The 18,335-nt window shown below is 44.6% G+C and overlaps 1 protein-coding gene across 1 annotated transcript in view; it reads left to right on the top strand.

Annotated features, from left to right (window-relative positions):
* cd109 (CD109 molecule) overlaps positions 1-1,496 on the top strand; it is a 133,759-nt gene extending 132,263 nt beyond the window's left edge. The window contains exon 32 of the mRNA XM_043696746.1: positions 646-1,496. Coding sequence (XP_043552681.1) covers positions 646-839 — 194 coding nt within the window. The 3' untranslated portion in view covers positions 840-1,496. The remainder of the gene's footprint in view (positions 1-645) is intronic.
* Positions 1,497-18,335: the final 16,839 nt, after the last annotated feature.

The following is an 18,335-nucleotide window of genomic DNA, read 5'->3' as shown; positions in this document are numbered from 1 at the left end:
TATAAATAAAGATTCACGCACTTCTTGTTCTTTGCTGTGTCCGACACCTGCACACACACAACATGGATGCTGGGGAAAAATAAGCACCACCGCTGTCAGGCAGTAGTGTGGGGGGAGAATTAAAAAAAAAGAGAAAAGAGCATTAGTGTCACACATCCTGAAAAAAATAAACGGGAGTGTTAGAGTGAGTTGGCTCTGAGGGAGCTGGATCAGTGTCAAGGATTCCCCATGAGTAAATAAAGCCTGATTGGCGACCAGATACCAGCCTCTGTGGAATTATTCAATGTCTTTTTTTTTGCCTACTTATATTGGAAGTATCAGTGACTATGAAGGAAGAGCAGATGAAAGTCCATTTGGATGGTGTATGAGTGTCTCAGAGGGAATTCTTTGCTAAATTAGAAATAAATAAAGATATATAAAGTAGACCATTCAGCCCCTTGAGCCTGCTCCAACATTCAATATGATCATGGCTGACCATCTAACTCAGTCCCCCTGTCCCTGCTTTCTCCCCATACCCCTTCATCCCTTTAGCCGTAAGAACTATATTGAACTCTATCTTGAAGACATTCAATGTTTTGTATAAAGAGGTCTTTTGGAATAGGATTGGGTGAATTGATTGATTGTCATGTTTTGCTTTAAATACAGCGAAGATGGTCGTGAGGACGTACAACTCGAAGGTGATGTCAGACACCGACACGTGCACCTTCTGTGGCATTGGCTGTAACCTGTGTCGCTCCCAGTTCAACTCTATATCCGACCAGTCCACAGCTCCAACTCTGGCCGGATGTCTGAATGTCCTCCTGCTCTCTCTCCTCAGTGTTTATCTCAGCTTGTCTTAATTACACAGCTATCATTGAATATAAATTTCCTCTTGGTGAAATAATTATTGCTTTAATTGGGAGAGGAGTGCAGAAAGACTGGCAGAGACATGTTTGACGCTGTCTTGGAAACCACCGGAACTGAGCAAACTGCTTTTTGCAAGCTCTCTGTTCATGATTTCTTCAACGTCCTCCTTTTGTCGATTTGTTCAGTGAAAAGGTATGCGTTTTTCATGAATGTTTCTCCACTTTTATCCCACCTTTATACTCTATTGAACTTAACCTCTCCAGATTTCACAGTAAGCAAGACTATCCTGAATTTACAACTGCTGACTGAGTTATGGTCCTCCTAAACTCACTGGAACAAACTGTGGATCTATCAGCTTGCTGTGTTCGGAAACTGGCGTCTTTCAAATATTCACATAGTGCATAAAGTTCCCTAACTTTCTCCTCTGGCCTCTTTCCTGCGTTTGCTTTGTGTATGGGTGTGTGTGTTTGTTTTTCCACATGCAACTACTGATTCGCAAAAGAAGTAAAAGAAAATTTTTAATCCGCTGAGACCAAATCATAATTAACTTGTGTATGCGTGTATGTGCAGCAAAGGGATCAGGTCTGGCTAATACTGCTGTAAAATAAATCTTGATGTTATAACGTAAGTAAAAATAAAATCAAGTTTTGCCCCTATGTTCTTGGCAGTTTTTCATTGAGAAATCACCACAGTAGAATTAAACCATCCACAGACATTATTGAAATGAGACACTTTTAATAACATCTCTATTCTTCAGCTCATGGGGCTGCAGTATCTTAACTTCACATGTAAGCTTTTGGTGAGTCACACACTCTAATACTTTACAGTGGGTACTGTGATACTGACAGGTTAACACACAGCACTGAGAACACTTACATGAGGTTTATCCACAGTGATGGGTGTCCTGATTGATGGGATATAAAGCACAGAGAATTCTGCAGCGTTACACATTATAAAACCCTTATAACACAAAGGGAGCTCCTGTTAGTTAAAGGAATCCCCAATTCACGATGCTCCCTCCTTCTCTGTCTGCCAAAAGGCCTGCAACGTGTATAGCCACATGTATATATATTCACAGAACATAGAATGTACATCATTACAGCAGAGAACAGGCCCTTCGGCCCTTGATGTTGCACCAACCTATGAACTGATCTAAGCCCATCATCATCCATGTGCTTATCCAAGTTTTGTTTAAATCTCCCTAATGTGGCTGAGCTAACTACATTGGCAGGATGGGCATTCCACGCCCTTACCTCTCTCTGAGTAAAGAACCTACCACTGACATCTGTCTTAAATCTATCACCCCTCAATTTGTAGTTATGGCCCCTTGTACAAGCTGACGTCATCATCCTAGGAAAAAGACTTCCACTGTCTACCCTATCTAATCCTCTGATCATCTTGTATGTCTCTATCAAATCCCCTCTTAGCCGCCTTCTTTCCAATGAGAACAGATCCAAGTCCCTCAGTCCCTCATAAGACCTTCCCTCCAGACCAGGCAACATCCTGGTAAATCTCCTCTGCATCTTTTCCAATGCTTCCACATCCTTCCTGTAATGTAGTGACCAGAGCCATACACAATATTCCAACTGTGGCTGCACAAATGTTTTCTACAGTTGCAGCATGACATTACGTCTCCGGAACTCAATCCCTCTACCAATAAAACATAACACGCTGTATGCCTTCTTAACAGCACTATCCACCTGGGTGGCAACTTTCAGGGACTCCAAGATCCCTCTGCACATCCACACTATTGAGAATCTTTCCATTGACCCAGTACACTGCCTTCCTGTTATTCCTTCCAAAGTGAATCACCTCACATTTAGCTGCATTGAACTCCATTTGCCACCTGTCAGCCCAATTCTGCAGTTTATCCAAGTCCTCCTGCAACCTGTAACACTCTTCCACACTGTCCATTACTCCACCGACTTTAGTGTCATCTGCAAACTTATTAACCCATCCACCTATGCCTGTGTCCAAGTCATTTATAAAAATGACAAACAGTTCATAGTTATTACTGAATCTCCATCCAAAATGAGACAGTGCATTATGGATTGTAACAGCGTGAAATGAATTGCCCTTCCTCCCCCACATATTTCAGCAGAACTAGCTTAGCAACACCTGAAAAGAGAACAGGAACAGTTATTGTATCGGATTGAAACTCTGTGTCAATTTCACTGATGATGCTATTCTGACATTTCATTGAGGTTTACCTCTTTTGCTGTGACAGGACAATGGGTTGTTAGGGTCAAGCACAGGGACCTGCAAATTGTTGGTGTCCTGTGCAAGGTTTGGGACACTGAAAGCTAAACTCACCTTTCACCTTCCATCTAATAGTTATCCCTCTTGCCAGCTTTGTCAGAGGAAGGCCGCACCTGCTAAACCTGCTACCCCACCCTGGAATAGAAACATTGAAAATAGGTGCAGGAGTAGGCCGTTCGGCCCTTTGGGCCTGAACCACCATCTAATATGATCATGGCTGATCATGCAATCTCGGTATCCCACTCCCACTTTCTCCCCATACCCCTTTATCCCTTTAGCTGCAAGGGCCATGTCCAGTGACCTCTTGAATATACCTAATGAACCGGCCTCAACAGCTTCCTGTGGGAGAGAATGCCCCAGGTTCACATCTCTCTGAGTGAAGACATTCTTCCTCGTCTCAGTCCTGAATGGCTTACTCCTTATTATTCAACTGTGATCCTTAGTTCTGGACTTCCCCAGCAACGGGAACATTCTTCCTGCATCTGGCCTGTCCAGTCCCATCAGGATTTTGTGTGGATAATACTGGGATAAGGGACAAGGCCATTGCTTATTGTCCATTGCTAGGTTGCCTTTGAGAAACTGGGGGCAATCTGCCTCCCCTTGAATCCATTTCCCCGGGCGTGGGTTAGAGGAAGCCTGTATGCCAACAGAACCCTCCAATGGGTTGAGAACTGAGGTCAGGACGAATTTTTTCATGGATTGTGAATCCTTTGAACTGTCTTACCTCAAAGAGCTCTCATCAAGATCAAGATCCGTAGGAACCTGGACACTCAGAGATTCCAAGAATCTGGGGACAGGGTGAGAAAGTGGACTCAAAGTAGATCAACCAATCTGTCTGAACTATAACGTCACCACAGTTTTCTTGGGTCAGAATTGATCTGTCATTAGAGGGAGATAACTCGGGAGAGGCTTTAACCTGAGGGTCACCATGCCTCTGGTAAGGAGAGAGATTGCGAAGGAGATTCCATCATTGTAACTTCAGCTGAGGTAGGAATTGAACCCACTCAATTAGGTGTCACTCTCAATCACAGGCCAGCCAACTGAGCTAACCAACCTCTGTCAATAAGGTGTGTACAGCCTTCCCCTGCTCCTGTGGCTTGTGTTCTCTTGTGAGAATAGTCAGGGCTGGGACAGGGATATACATCAGTGTCCAATAGGGCAGCAGTTCAGTTTGTGAATTCTGACCCTGCCTCAGAGAATATTATCCCTCTCTTTGTTCCAGGACAAGTGCAATTTATTTATTTTCTTAAGTAATTGAGCTTTCCCATTGCTACATGAGCACAGTCACAATTGTCACAGCTGTTTTTCTGCAGAAAACATTTGAAGAATAAATGACCAAACTTACATTAGTCGAACCAAGAGATCACTGGACCTTTATTGGTTTCAGTCTCTCTTGCTCGCTCTCTCTCTCTCTCACAACTAGTTTTTCTCCACATAGGGAGTAAAATGGAGCACAGTATTTGAATAAGTCCAGAAAGATTGAATCCCACTGGAAAGAGAGACATTTTGCTAAAGTTTTTCAACCTGCACTCATCAGGACCAATGCAAGAATGCCAAATTTCAATCACAGCAATTTACACTGTAGGAGAAAATATTAGCTGATTGGTCGGCAAGTTGACTGAAGTATTACCATGGTGAAAGTGACAGGTAAATAATTCAAATTTGTGCAGAATGTGCAATATTGGAACTATTGTATATCAGCATGAAATTATATTTAACTAACAGTTTGCACATCCTCACAATTTCCCGACACTCTTAAAAGCAAGGAAAGACTTTTTAAGTCATAATCACTATGTAAATGTAAAGGATGCAGCAACCAATTTACACACAGAAAACTCACACAAACAACACTACTGTGAATCATTGATTAGTATGTTCGTGGGGGGTTCAAGGAATGAATTAGCCAGGGCACAAGGAGAACACCACTACGATTTTAAAAATAATGTCTTGGAATTTTTAATGTCCAATTGAGAGGACAGATAATGCCTTGGTTTAGTTACCCAACTGAAAGAAAAGTAAACAGAACTGAGAATCTGAAGGAGGCATTTGGTATGCTTGCCTTTATTGGTCAGTGCATTGAGTATAGGAGTTGGGAGGTCACGTTGCAGCTGTACAGGACATTGGTTAGGCCACTTTTGGAATATTGCGTATAATCCTTGCTATAAGAAAGATGTTGTGAGACTAGAAAGGGTTCAGAAAATATTTACAAGGATGTTACCAGCATTCGATGGTTTGAAATAGAGCCATAGGCTACTTTCCCTGGAGCGTTGGAGGCTGAGGGGTGACCTTTTAGAGGTTTATAGAATCATGAGGGGCATGGAGAGGGTAAATAACCACGAATTGTTCCCCAGCATAGGGGAGTCCAGAACTAGATGCCATAGGTTTAAGGTGAGATGGCAAAGACTGAAAAGGGACCTTAGGGGCACCTGTTTTACACAGAGGCTGGTGCATGTGTGGAATAAGCTGCCAGAGGAAGTGGTGGAGGCTGGTACAATGACAACATTTAAAAGGCATCTGAATGGGTATATGAATAGGAAGGGTTTAGAGGGATATGGGCCAAATGCTGGCAAATGGGACTAAATTAATTTTGGATATCCAGTCGGCGTGGAAGAGTTGTACTGAAGGGTTTGTTTCTGTGCTGTACATCTCCATGACTCTGTGATAAGCTTCTTTGGTCCAGACTTTGGAGCAGAGATACGTGTAATAGAACCTTCCAGCAGGGGGCAGAAGACTTATGGCAGACTCCATGATAGACCTGAGTAACCATGGCCTGTGGAAGGGACAGGATTTGGAAAACCAAGAGTTAATTCCCTTATTTCTCATGTTCTTAGGTGATCAGTGCATTAATAGAAAAATACTGGAAGTAATCTGGAGATGTTGTAAGAATTACAGTAATGATAGCAACAACTTGCATAGGAATGGTATCGTAGTGTGGTGAAATGTTCCAAGATAAATGTGTGATTTGCTATGAGCTAAAATTCAACATGGGACCATGTAAGCGGCTTTGAGGTAAGTTTTAAGGATTGCCTTTAAGAGGGAAGCTCCAGGAAGGAATTCAGACTGCTGGTTACATAACAACTAATGGTGCAACAGTTGTTCTGGAAGGCCAAAATTCATACAGCACGGAGATCTCAGAGGGTTGGAGGGCTGGTGCAGGTTATAGAGATCAGGAGGAGTGAAATAATGGAATTCAAAAATGAGAATGTTAAAACTGATGCTTAACTGAACAGGCAGCTGGTATAATTTAATAAGAAGTAAGTGAACGACTCGATGCCACAGCGCGTACAGAAAACAAAATTTTGGATGAGTTCAGGTTAATGTAAGGTGTGAGGTGGGAGGCAGCCAAGTTTGCATTAAAATAATCAAGTCTACGGGTAGCTAAATATAACCCTTTCCAGTTCTGAGGAACCCAAAGCATTAACTCTGACTGCTCACACAGATACTACCAGTTCTTTAGATGCCCTACAGTGTGGAAACAGACCATTCGGCCCAACAAATCCACACCGACCCACCAAAGTGCAACCCACCCATACCCCTACACCTAACACTACGGGCAAATTAGCATGGCCAATTCACCCGGCCTGCACATCTTCGGACTGTGGGAGGAAACCGGAGCAAACCCACACAGGCATGGGGAGAATGTGCAAACTCCACACAGTCAGTTGCCTGAGGCAGGAATTGAATCTAGGTCTCTGGTGCTGTGAGGCAGCAGTACTAACCACTGTGCCACCGTGCCGTAACTTCCAACACCCACAGTTCTTTCATATCTCTTTCCTCTAGTTATGGCCATTTACCACTAGGGAGCAGTATTGCTCCACAATAAATGTCCAATGAACCAGATATAATATTTAGTCCCCAATATCATTCCATTATTTAACAGCTCCATACTATATATGCTTATCAAATTCATATTTCCTTCTTAAGGTCAGGCTAATTATACATTAGGAAGATGAACACTGTCTGTTTTTGAAATCCAGTCTTTTCTTCCAATGAATTTCCACAACGTGGAAAATGGCTGTATTCTGTACAAAACAATAAATAAGTTGACACAGCACCCTCACTAATAGACAATGGACTCTATTAAATATACAGCCAGAAAGATTACTCTGCAAGAATTGGCCCATAGCGCTCTAAACACTTCCTCTTCATATACCCATCCAAACGCCTTTTAAATCTTGTCATTGTATCCATCTCCACCATTGAAACATTAAGTCTGCTTTCTCTCCACGGATACTGCCAGATCTGCTGAGTTTCTCCAGCTGTTCCTGTTTCTTCCTGTATTTACCTTGCCTAGTTCTGTTATAAATGATCTATCGTTCTCATTCATTTTTATAGAATCGCTACAGTGTGGAAGCAGACTATTTGGTCCATCAAGTCTATACTGACTCTCCAAACAGCGTCCCTTCCAGACGCACCCCATCCCCATAACACTGGCTAACCCACACAGCCTGCATATCCCCAAACACTATGGGACAACTCAGCATTGCCAATCCACCCTAAACTGCAAATGTTTGGACTGCCGGGGAAACATGAGCAGCCAGAGGAAACCCACACAGACAAGGGGAGAATGTGCAAACTCTACACACACAGTCACTATGAGGACAGAATCGAACCCGGGTCCCTAGCGCTGTGAGGCAGCAGTGCTAACCACTGAGCCACCGTGCCGCCCTGAGCCATCATTCCCCCACCGTGAATTCTTTTGTTTCAACCACATTTGGCAATTGCTATCACAGACTTAGAGTCATAGAGTCATAGAGATGTACAGCATGGAAACAGACCCTTCGGTCCAACCCTTCCATGCCGACCAGATATCCCAACCCAATCTAGTCCCACCTGCCAGCACCCGGCCCATACCCCTCTAAACCCTTCCTATTCATATACCCATCCAAATGCCTCTTAAATGTTGCAATTGTACCAGCCTCCACCACTTCCTCTGATAGCTCATTCCATACAAATACCACCCTCTGCGTGAAAAAGTTGCCCCTTAGGTCTCTATTATATCTTTCCACTCTCACCCTAAACCTATGTCCTCTAGTTGTGGACTCCCCGAACCCAGGGAAAAGACTTTGCCTATTTATCCTATCCATGCCCCTCATAATTTTGTAAACCTCTATAAGGTTCCGACGCTTCAGGGAAAACAGCCCCCAGCCTGTTCAGCCTCTTCCTGTAGCTCAGATCCTCCAACCCTGGCAACATCCTTGTAAATCTTTTCTGAACCCTTTCAAGTTTCACAACATCTTTCCAATAGGAAGGAAACCAGAATTGCACGCAATATTCCAACAGTGGCCTAACCAATGTCCTGTGCAGCCGCAACATGACCTCCCAACTCCTGTTCTCAATGCTCTGACCAATAAAGGAAAGCGTACCAAACACCGTCTTCACTATCCTATCTACCTGCGACTCCACTTTCAAGGAGCTATGAACCTGCACTCCAAGGTCTCTTTGTTCAGCAACACTCCCTAGGACCTTACCATTAAGTGTATAAGTCCTGCTAAGTTAAAAATCACACAACACCAGGTTATAGTCCAACAGGTTTAATTGGAAGCACACTAGATTTCGGAGCGACGCTCCTTCATCAGGACGCTCCTAAATGCAGCACCTCGCATTTATCTGAATTAAACTCCATTCTGCCACTTCTCAGCCCATTGGCCCATCTGATCCAGATCCTGTTGTAATCTGAGCTAACCCTTTTCGCAATCCACTACACCTCCAATTTTGGTGTCATCTGCAAACTTGCTAACTGTACCTCTTATGCTTGCATCCAAATCATTTGAAAAATTAAAAGTCTTATCTGACAAAATAAGCCTTTATCCTTGTTTTGTAACTTTGGTTCCACCATTCCCAAACGTCCTGATTGTTAGTCTTGTTCCAATCAGCTAGGCTGTGGGAAATGCTGTTTTCTAGGCCCGATGTGAGGAGGGTGGATGGAGTTATTACCCATTTGTGCTATCATTTTATTCAGCTCTGTTTCCACGGCGATCAGAACAACTCCTATCTTTGTGCAGTTACTTGGGAGGCAACTCTGAGAACATAAGAACTGGGAACAGGAGTAGGCCTTTCAGCCCCTTCTCTGCCTTTTGGTGCTATCATGCTGATCTCACCTTGGCCTCAACTCCACTTTCTTGCCCACTCTCCCGCCCCTTCAACGCATTACTCGTTAAAAATCTATCACCTTCTTAAATTTAGTCAGTGTCCATTACATTCTGGGGTAACAAAATTCCTCCTCATCTTGGTTTTAAATCTGATATCCCTTATCCTAAAACTGTGTCCTCTCGTTTTAGATCACACAACATTAGGACAGATCCTGTCTACATCTAATTTGTCAATCCCCTTGAATAGGTGGAGAACATGCCACCAAATTCCACGTGGATACTATGCTGGACAGGCTTTGGGGAGGCAGGAGGGGAGTTGATGGTCTAGTTGTATTATTTGTGGATTTGTTAATTCAGAGACTGAAGTAATGTTCTGGGGATCTGGATTTGAATCATGCCATGGCAGATGATGGAATTTAAATTCAATTTTAAAGAAAATTCTGAATTAAAGCTTTAATGATGATCGTGATTCAATTGCCAGGAAAAAAACCCACCTGGTTCACTAATCCCCTTTAGGGAAGGAAACTGCCATCCTGACCTGGTCTGGCCTACATGTGACTCCAGACCCACAGCAATGTGGTTGGCTCTTAACTGCCCCCTGGGCAATTAGGGATGGGTTATTGTTGTCATATCTCTATGACTGGCTTCTGGTCGATGGTCATCCCTAGGAGGTTGATGGTGGGGGAATTCAGTGATGGTTTGGCCATCAAATATCAATGGCCGTTGGTTAGACTCTCTTGTTGGAGATAGTCATTGCTTGGCAGCTGTTTGCCACAATATCTTCAGGAGTGGTCACCCCAAGTCCGGATGTTGTCCAGACCTTGCTGCATTTGGATATGGATTACTCCAGGAGATTCACCTTCCTACAGCAGGTAAACATCTTTCCAGATTACCTTTCACGCATGACATCTCCTGGACAAGTTTCAATTGTCTGAGGGATCTGGAGAGGATTTTTGGGGAAGTTGTGTTTTGGTCGCTTCTGAAGCATTTTACTCTTGAAGGAGGTAGTGTGGGGTGAGGGCAATATGTACTGGAAGGTGTAGGGGTGAGGATCTGGTACAATGCCCGAGTTATCATGAGGACTCTGGGTCTATACGCAATGGAGTTTAGAAGGACGAGGGGGGGGGGGGGGGGATTTAATTGAAACTTACAGAATGCTGAATGGCCTGGACAGAATAGATGGTGAGAAGATGTTTCCATTTGGCAAGAGAGACTAAAACCCAAGGGCATAGCCTCAGAATAAAGGGAAGACACTTTGGAATGGAGGTTAGGAGGAGCTTCGTCCAGAGAGGGGTGAATCTGTGGAATTCATTGCCACAGAAGGCTGTGGAGGCCAGGTCATTGAATATATTTAAGTCTGAGATGGATAGGTTCTTCAGTGTCAAGGGGATCAAGAGTTACAGGGAGAAAGCAGGAGAATGGGGTTGAGAAACTTATCAGCCATGATTGAGTGACAGAGCAGACGTGATGGGCTGAATGGCCTAACTTCTGCCCCTATATCTTATGGTCTTATGGGTTGGGGTAGGTTGGATGGATCCATTGATCTTTGTTTCGTCACCAACATTTATACAGTCAGACCACATACAGCCGCTTTACTTAATCTCTTCGTACCAGGTGGAACTGCAGAGGCAGAGTGAGATCAGAGAGTACTCATACAGTCAGTCGCCTGAGGCGGGAATTGAACCCGGGTCTCAGGCGCTGTGAGGCAGCAGTGCTAACCACTGTGCCACCGTGCCGCCCACTAAGCCTCAGAATAAAGGGAAGACATTTATACAGTAAGACCACATACAGCCGCTTTACTTAATCTCTTCGTACCAGGTGGAACTGCAGAGGCATAGTGAGATCAGAGAGTACTCATATCTACACTCCTTCCTAAGTCCAAACAGATGTGGATTCCAGACCGTCTGGGAACAGTGCGGGATCAGCTCCTTTCTCGATTCACTTGAAATGATTACAGTTCCCTGGGGCTCCTCGCTTGTGTGGAGTTGGAATTAATTGTGGCTCATTCTGGCCCAAGAACCAGTGCCCCCTGGAGTGGGAAGATGTTCCATATGCCACGGGGTCTGGGCAGATGGAGGAGGCTTAGACTGACTAAAGATGCTTTCAGATCTGGAATCTAGGCCACTGTATCGTTTCCTGGATGTTGTGTCTTTTTGTACAGGGTCAGGGATGTCTTGCTGCAACTGTACAGAGCCTTGGTAATTTCACACCTGGAATATTGTGTCTAGTTTTGGTCTCCTTAGAACATAGAACATTTAAGCACAGTACTGGCCCTTTGGCACTCAATGTCACGCCGACCTGTGAAACCAATCTAACGTGCATCTAACCTACACTATTCCATTATCATCCATATGTTTATCCAATGACCATTTAAATGATCTTAAAATTGGCGAGTCTACTACTTTTGCAGGCAGTGCGTTCCACACCCTTACTACTCTCTGACTATATCTGTCCTATATCTATCACCCCTCAATTTTAAGCTTGATTGGCACCACATCCATAAACGCCCACTCCCCCCACCACTGACACTCAGTAACAGCAGTGTGTACTATCTACAAGACACACTGCAGAAATTCACCAAAGATCCTCAGGCAGCGCCTTCGAAACCCAAAATATCAAATACCTAAAAGTAATGATGGGGTCATGACCATGTTGTTATCTTTAGTGTGGGTTTTCTGTGCACAAACTGACACTTGTATTTGCTACAATGGTCACCACTCTCCAAAAGCGGCTACACACATTGGGATGCCCTGCAGTTCCATAAAGACCTGAAAAAAAGAATGCAAACTCTAAAGCATTCTGGGACATCTGGCCAACGTGATGCCAAGACCAACGTCTAAGGAACAAAGACAGAAACCGCTGGAAAATCTCAACGTATCTGGCAGCATCTGCGGAGAAAAAGCAGAGTTAACATTTCGGGTCTAGTAGTCCTTTCTCAGAACTGATGGTAGCTCAGGGAGATGGTTGGTATTTATGGGGTGAGGGTGGGGAGGAGGAGTAAACGATGGGTGGGGTTAGAGCCCAGAGAGAGAGTTGGACAGACAAAGGAATAGGCAAGGATCAGCCTAGGACTGTAAGACCATAAGACATAGGAGTGGAAGCAAGGCCATTTGGCCCATTAAGTCCACTCCACCATTTATCCATGGCTGATGGGTTTTTCAATTCTGCTTACCCTGCACTCGCCCCATAGCCCTTAATTTCTAGGACAATGAATCACTGCTAATGGGGACTGTGAGATGCTGGCAATGAGTTGGATATGGGAGCAGCCTATGTGATGATCAGACCTGGTGTGTGGGGGTTGGGTTAAGGACATGGGAGAGGGTGCCTCAAACCCGAAAATTATTGAACTCAGTATTAAGTCCGGAGGGCTGCAGAGTCCCCACGTGGAAAATGAAGTGTTGTCCTTCCAGCTTGTGGTGAGCTTCACTGGAGCACTGCAGCCAGCCTGAGACAGAGATGTTGCCCACTGCCTAAGGTCTTTCTGCCAAAGTAAAACAGGGCTCTGTTTGCCTGCCATGAAATGCAAACATTTTCTTCCTGCGTGAGTTAAAGATGCCCTTGTTATTTGCAATTGCATGGCAGCTCTGTGTGATGTGAAATTCCAATGTATCATTGGAAAGATTGCACAGAGCAGAAGGAGAACCTTTTAATGCATACTTACAATTTTTTTAATGAATAAAAGCATACTTTTGCAATAAAAAAAGCAAAGCTTCCTATAGAAACACAGTGTCTTACCTAACGTCAGTTACTGACTTAACAGTAAGTTCTGGAACATTAGACCTAAGCTAGCAAACAGAGATACTCCTAGGCACCAGCGCTGTACTCCCAAAGGTCAGGTAAAAACATAAATTTCCCTTGCAAAGTGAAATGTTCGAGATATTCATGCATGCAGAGTATTTCTGCAGCACTAATTATTTTGTCAAACTCACTCAGATGCGCACAGAAGGGAGGGAGCTTAGAGAGAGCCAGATTATTTAATAGAGAATCCAGTCTAAAGTAAACTAACAGATAAAATCCCATTTATGGGTTGGAAATGAAATCTGTTTATTGATGCAAATGTTCCACAGCACTTAATCTGATCGAATGAACTTTGACTGGCTCTCTGACTAAAAGCTTGATGAAAATAACATGACTTTCCAGCAACGAAATGGCTGCATCACATCATTTCAAACGGGATATCATAGCTTCCCTGTTGAAACATTGTGCAGATGCCAAGCCACAGACCGCTAACCTGCACTGACCCCCATCCCCATCTGCCTTGCTATATAAAGAGTTATAGATCCATCGTAACAATGATACACACACCCCAACAGCCACTTACTAAGCTGTACAGTGACACACCCTTACACCGATACTTCTGTACCCCCACACAACTGTACACTGATGCAACTGTCACACCTGTACACCAACACATATCTAAACTGACACAGCTGCACACTGCTACACCTGTCACACTGACACATCTGTACATTGACACCTGCACACTGACACATCTGTACATTGACACACCTGTCACACTAACACACCCGTCATACTGACACATAACTGTATACCCATACAGCTGTACACCCACACAACTGTACACCCACACAACTGTCACACCTGTACACTGCTACACCTGTCACACTGACATACCTGTACATCCACACACCTGTCACACTAACACACCTGTACACCCCCACAACTGTACACCCACACAACTGTCACACCTGTACACTGCTACACCTGTCACACTGACACATCTGTACATTGACACACCTGCCACACTAACACACCTGTAACACATATCTAAACTAATAACACTTCTACACTGACACAGCTGTCATTCGGACACACCTGTACACTAATACACCTGTACATCAGCATGACTGTCACACTGATACATTTGCATACAGACACACCTGTCACACTGAAACACTTGTCACACTGACACACTTGTCACATCTATACACTGACACATCTATACACTGACACACCTGTCACACTGACACACCTATACACTGACACACCTATACAGTGACACATCTGTAACATTGACACCTATCCATCTCCCTACCTGTAGCTCTCCCTGAACACTTCTTTAGAACAATCTCATTTCTCAAGTGGAGCGACCTCCAATTCACTGGCAATTGTAATCCGGGCTCTGGACTACCAGTGAGGACTGGGATGGGGAGAAATGTTTTCACCCAGAGAGTGTCGGATTCTCTGCTGCAGGAACTGGTTGAGGCCAAAATACAGAGAGTTTTCCAGAAGGAGTTAGAGATAGTTCTTAGGGTTAAGGGTTGGGGAGAAAGTGGGAACAAGGTACTGAGTTGGATTATCAGCGATGATCATCTTGGAGGTGAAACAGGTTTGAAGGGCTGAATGGCCTGCTCTTACTTCACAAATCCAATGCTTTTGCCATTTGGTCCAACTTCAGAGACTGGGTCTAGAATTGTAACTGGTTTTCCTCCCTTGGGCATGGTCTGGCAGACTGGCTCATGCCACAAGGCTTGGCAGCAAACACATGCCTTCCACCTCCCATCCACCTCTTACAACATCACCCCCTCCCCCACTCACCCATACACACCCATGTTCCTATTTCTCATGGTCTTATGGTTAGGAGCGGGAATCTCGATTTACAAACTGAGGCGATAAGGAGTAGCCGCTGCCCTGTCAGAGATAATGTCTTTCACAGAATTGTTACCATGTAGAAGGAGGCCATTCAACCCCTCACAGTTGCAATGACTCTCTGAGCCTTTAGAGTTGGTGTCAATACCTGTACTGCTCCCCGGCACCCTGCACATTGCTTTCATTTAAATAATTAGGCACAATCCGCTTTCATACCTCAATTACCCTGCCCCCCCCAGCACTACATTCCAGGCCCTAGTGACGTGCTGTGGGCTCGCATTTACTACAAACGAGGAACAACAGTAGCCCACGCAGACTTGCTGTGTCATTCAATAAGATCTTGGCTGATGCCTCAATCTCCATTCCTGCACCTACCCGATAGTCTTCCATCCCCTTGGTCATTAAGAATCTCCCTCCCTCTGCCTTAAAAATATTTAAAGATTCTCCTCCCACTGCCTTTTGAGGAAGGGATTTCCAAAGACTCATAACCCTCTGAGAGAACAGAATGTTTCCTTGTCTTCCCGCCTCAGGCGACTGACTGTGTGGAGTTTGCACATTCTCCCTGTGTCTGCATGGGTTTCCTCCGGGTGCTCCGGTTTCCTCCCACAGTCCAAAGATATGCAGGTCAGGTGAATTGGCCATGCTAAATTGTCCGTAGTGTTAGGTAAGGGGTAAATGTAGGGGTATGGGTGGGTTGCGCTTCGGCGGGGCGGTGTGGACTTGTTGGGCCGAAGGGCCTGTTTCCACACTGTAAGTAATCTAATCTAATCTTCATCTTTAATGGGTGCCCTGTTATTGGTAAACTCTGACCCCCCCCTTGTTCTAGATTCTCCCACAAGAGGAAACATCCTTTCCACATCAGCCTGGTCAGGTCCCCTCAGGATCGTTGATGTTTCAATTAAATCACCCCTGACTCCACAGGATATACTGTGGGTCCATCCTGTCTGGCCTTCACTCTTAAGGCAATCTACCCATTCCAGGGACTGGGGTGATAAAACTTCTCTGATCGATTTGCAATGCATTAACATACGCAGTGTTCCAGATACAGTTGCACTAGTGGATGTAATTGTGCTCCTTGAGCTGGAAGTCACGCGCGGAACCTCAATCTAATCTACAAATCTACTCAAAACTTGCTGGTTGCACTAATGCCCTGCTTTTAATGAAACACCAGAAAAATGGACCTTTTTGGTTCAGGGTTCAGATTTTCAGATGGGAAACCTCGTGAGGGTGTTCATGTTCTACAAAAGATTTCTTTGCACTGGTGTGTTGACTTGGTTTAAACTTACCTTTCACCAAAGCCTCACCAAACCCGTTCATCTACCAAGTGATGCCCTATTGGTATTATCCTTTGACTGTTGATTCAGATAACGTTCTGAGGACCCGGCTTCGAATCCTGCTCTGGGCAAATGGTGGAATTTGAATTCAATAAATATCTGGAATTAAGAGTTTGACAAAGACCATGACCCCATTGTTGGGAAAAACCCATCTGATTCATTAATGTCCTTTAGGGAAAGAAGCTTCCATCCTTACCTGGTCTGGCCGACATGTGACTCCAGACCCACAGCAATGTGGCTGACTCTTAACTGCCCTCTGGGCAATTAGGAATGGGCAATAAATTCTGGCCTGGCCAGCGCTGCCCCTATCCCATAAATGAATTTAGAAAAAGCATGCAATTTATCTCATCCTGTTTGTGGGATCTTGCTGTGCCGCAATTGACTGCTGCATTTGCCTCCAAAGGAACATTGACTGCTCGTCATGAATTAACTCAATGTTCACTTGGGCTATCCTGAAATGTTTTGGAAGAGAAGTTTCATTGTGAGCGCTATTTTACTGCAGTTCTCTATTACGAGTTAAGAGGCCCAAGTTACAAGTTGTACACTTTCTGTGCGAGATGAAGATGTTAGTAACATCACAGTGCTGGGCTATCTCTCATTGTAAGCTGGCCCCTTTCCAGCAACCTGAAGATGTCATCCAGTGTTAATGTAGAAACATAGAAGACAGGAGCAAGAATAGGCCATTCAGCCCCTCGGGCCTGCTCCATCATTCAATATAATCATGGCTGACCATCGAGCCCTAATCCCACCCTCCTCCCATATCCCATGACCCCTTTAGCCTCAAGAGCTGTATCTACCTCCTTCTTGAAAACAATGTGCTCGACCACTCTCTCTGTGGCAGTGAATCCCACAGGCTCCCCACTCTCTGAGTGAAGACCTTTCTCCTTATCTCAGTCCTAAAAGGTTTACCCCTTATCCTTAAACTGTGACCCTGGTTCTGGGACTCCCCTACCATCAGGAACATCCTTCCTGCATCCAAGCTGTCTAGCCCTGATGTGGAGGTGTTGGTGTTGGATGTGGCGTCGGTGTTGGGGGGAGCAAAGTCTGAAGTCAAATGACATCAGGTTATCGTCCAAAAGGTTTGATTGAAATCACAAGTTTTCGGAGCACTGCTCTCATGACTTCACTCAACGAAGGAGCAATGCTTCAAAAGCCAATGATTTCAATCAAACCTGTTGGACTGTAACCTGGTGCGTGAGTGATTCCTGTCTCTGTCCTGATCCTGCTAGAATTATTGGGAGAGAGGTTGTTACCCTATCAGTTGTGAAGCTAAACCAGGTTTCTATGGGGTCTCTAAGATGGATGTAAAAGGCAGTAATCTGAAGAAAATCAGGGGAGCGTTCTCCTGTGTCCAAGCTTGTACTTATCCCTCAACCATCTACATGAAAAGTCAATTATTTAATTGCTGCATGTGGGCTGTAGATCATTAGGCAGCCCTATTCCCTCCTCACAGCGCTATGCTTTTTGTATCAAGGTACCTTTGTACCTGAGATGGCTCCATGTTTGGCGACATTATGCAATTTTCACTGTACTCCTGTACTTGATTACACATGACAATAAAACCCAAAAATCGTTAAAAAGATCTGTGCCCCAAGGTTGTGGACGGTGCTATGTAAATGCAACTTGTCTATTTCAGCACCCTTGCCTGAGGTTTTTCGCTGACGCAATGCAAGCTGCTCAGAGCCTGTCCCTCCTCTCACCCCCCACACTCTCACCCCCTGTGGGTTTCACAGTCCGACAGAATTCAGCACGGGTCCCTCACTGTCCCCTCTAGGCAGTGCTGAGGAGGTTAGCAACTCTGCTTAGACCCAATCCTGGAGATCCCAGCATCCTTCCCCCACCCAGATTATGAACCTATCTATAATATCCTTCCAACAAAATAAATGAAAGCGGAGAATGCACTGTACTTGTTTTGAATCTGACAGTTCCCTTTCCCCTCTGGCTGTTTCTTGAATCAGTCTTTATGCGTGAGCTGTTAACTAGGAGGCAATCCAGGAGTGTGGCCAACTCAAAGCATACGCCATCTTTGTTACCCGCCCTTTCATAAGCTTAAAACTTCCAAAAACAATTGTCCCCACCAACTCTTGCTTTCCAATGGTCACCGGCTGCGATCCAGGAATTTGGCAGAATCCGCTGCGAGTTCCCGCTGTTTGACATTTCAATTTCTGCCCTGGAATTAATGAGGGTATTTTAA

The sequence above is a fragment of the Chiloscyllium plagiosum genome, chromosome 9 (assembly GCF_004010195.1).
Source record: "Chiloscyllium plagiosum isolate BGI_BamShark_2017 chromosome 9, ASM401019v2, whole genome shotgun sequence".
NCBI lineage: Eukaryota > Metazoa > Chordata > Chondrichthyes > Orectolobiformes > Hemiscylliidae > Chiloscyllium > Chiloscyllium plagiosum.
Note: the sequence above shows the minus strand (reverse complement) of the source record. Positions and strands in the feature narration are given on the sequence as shown.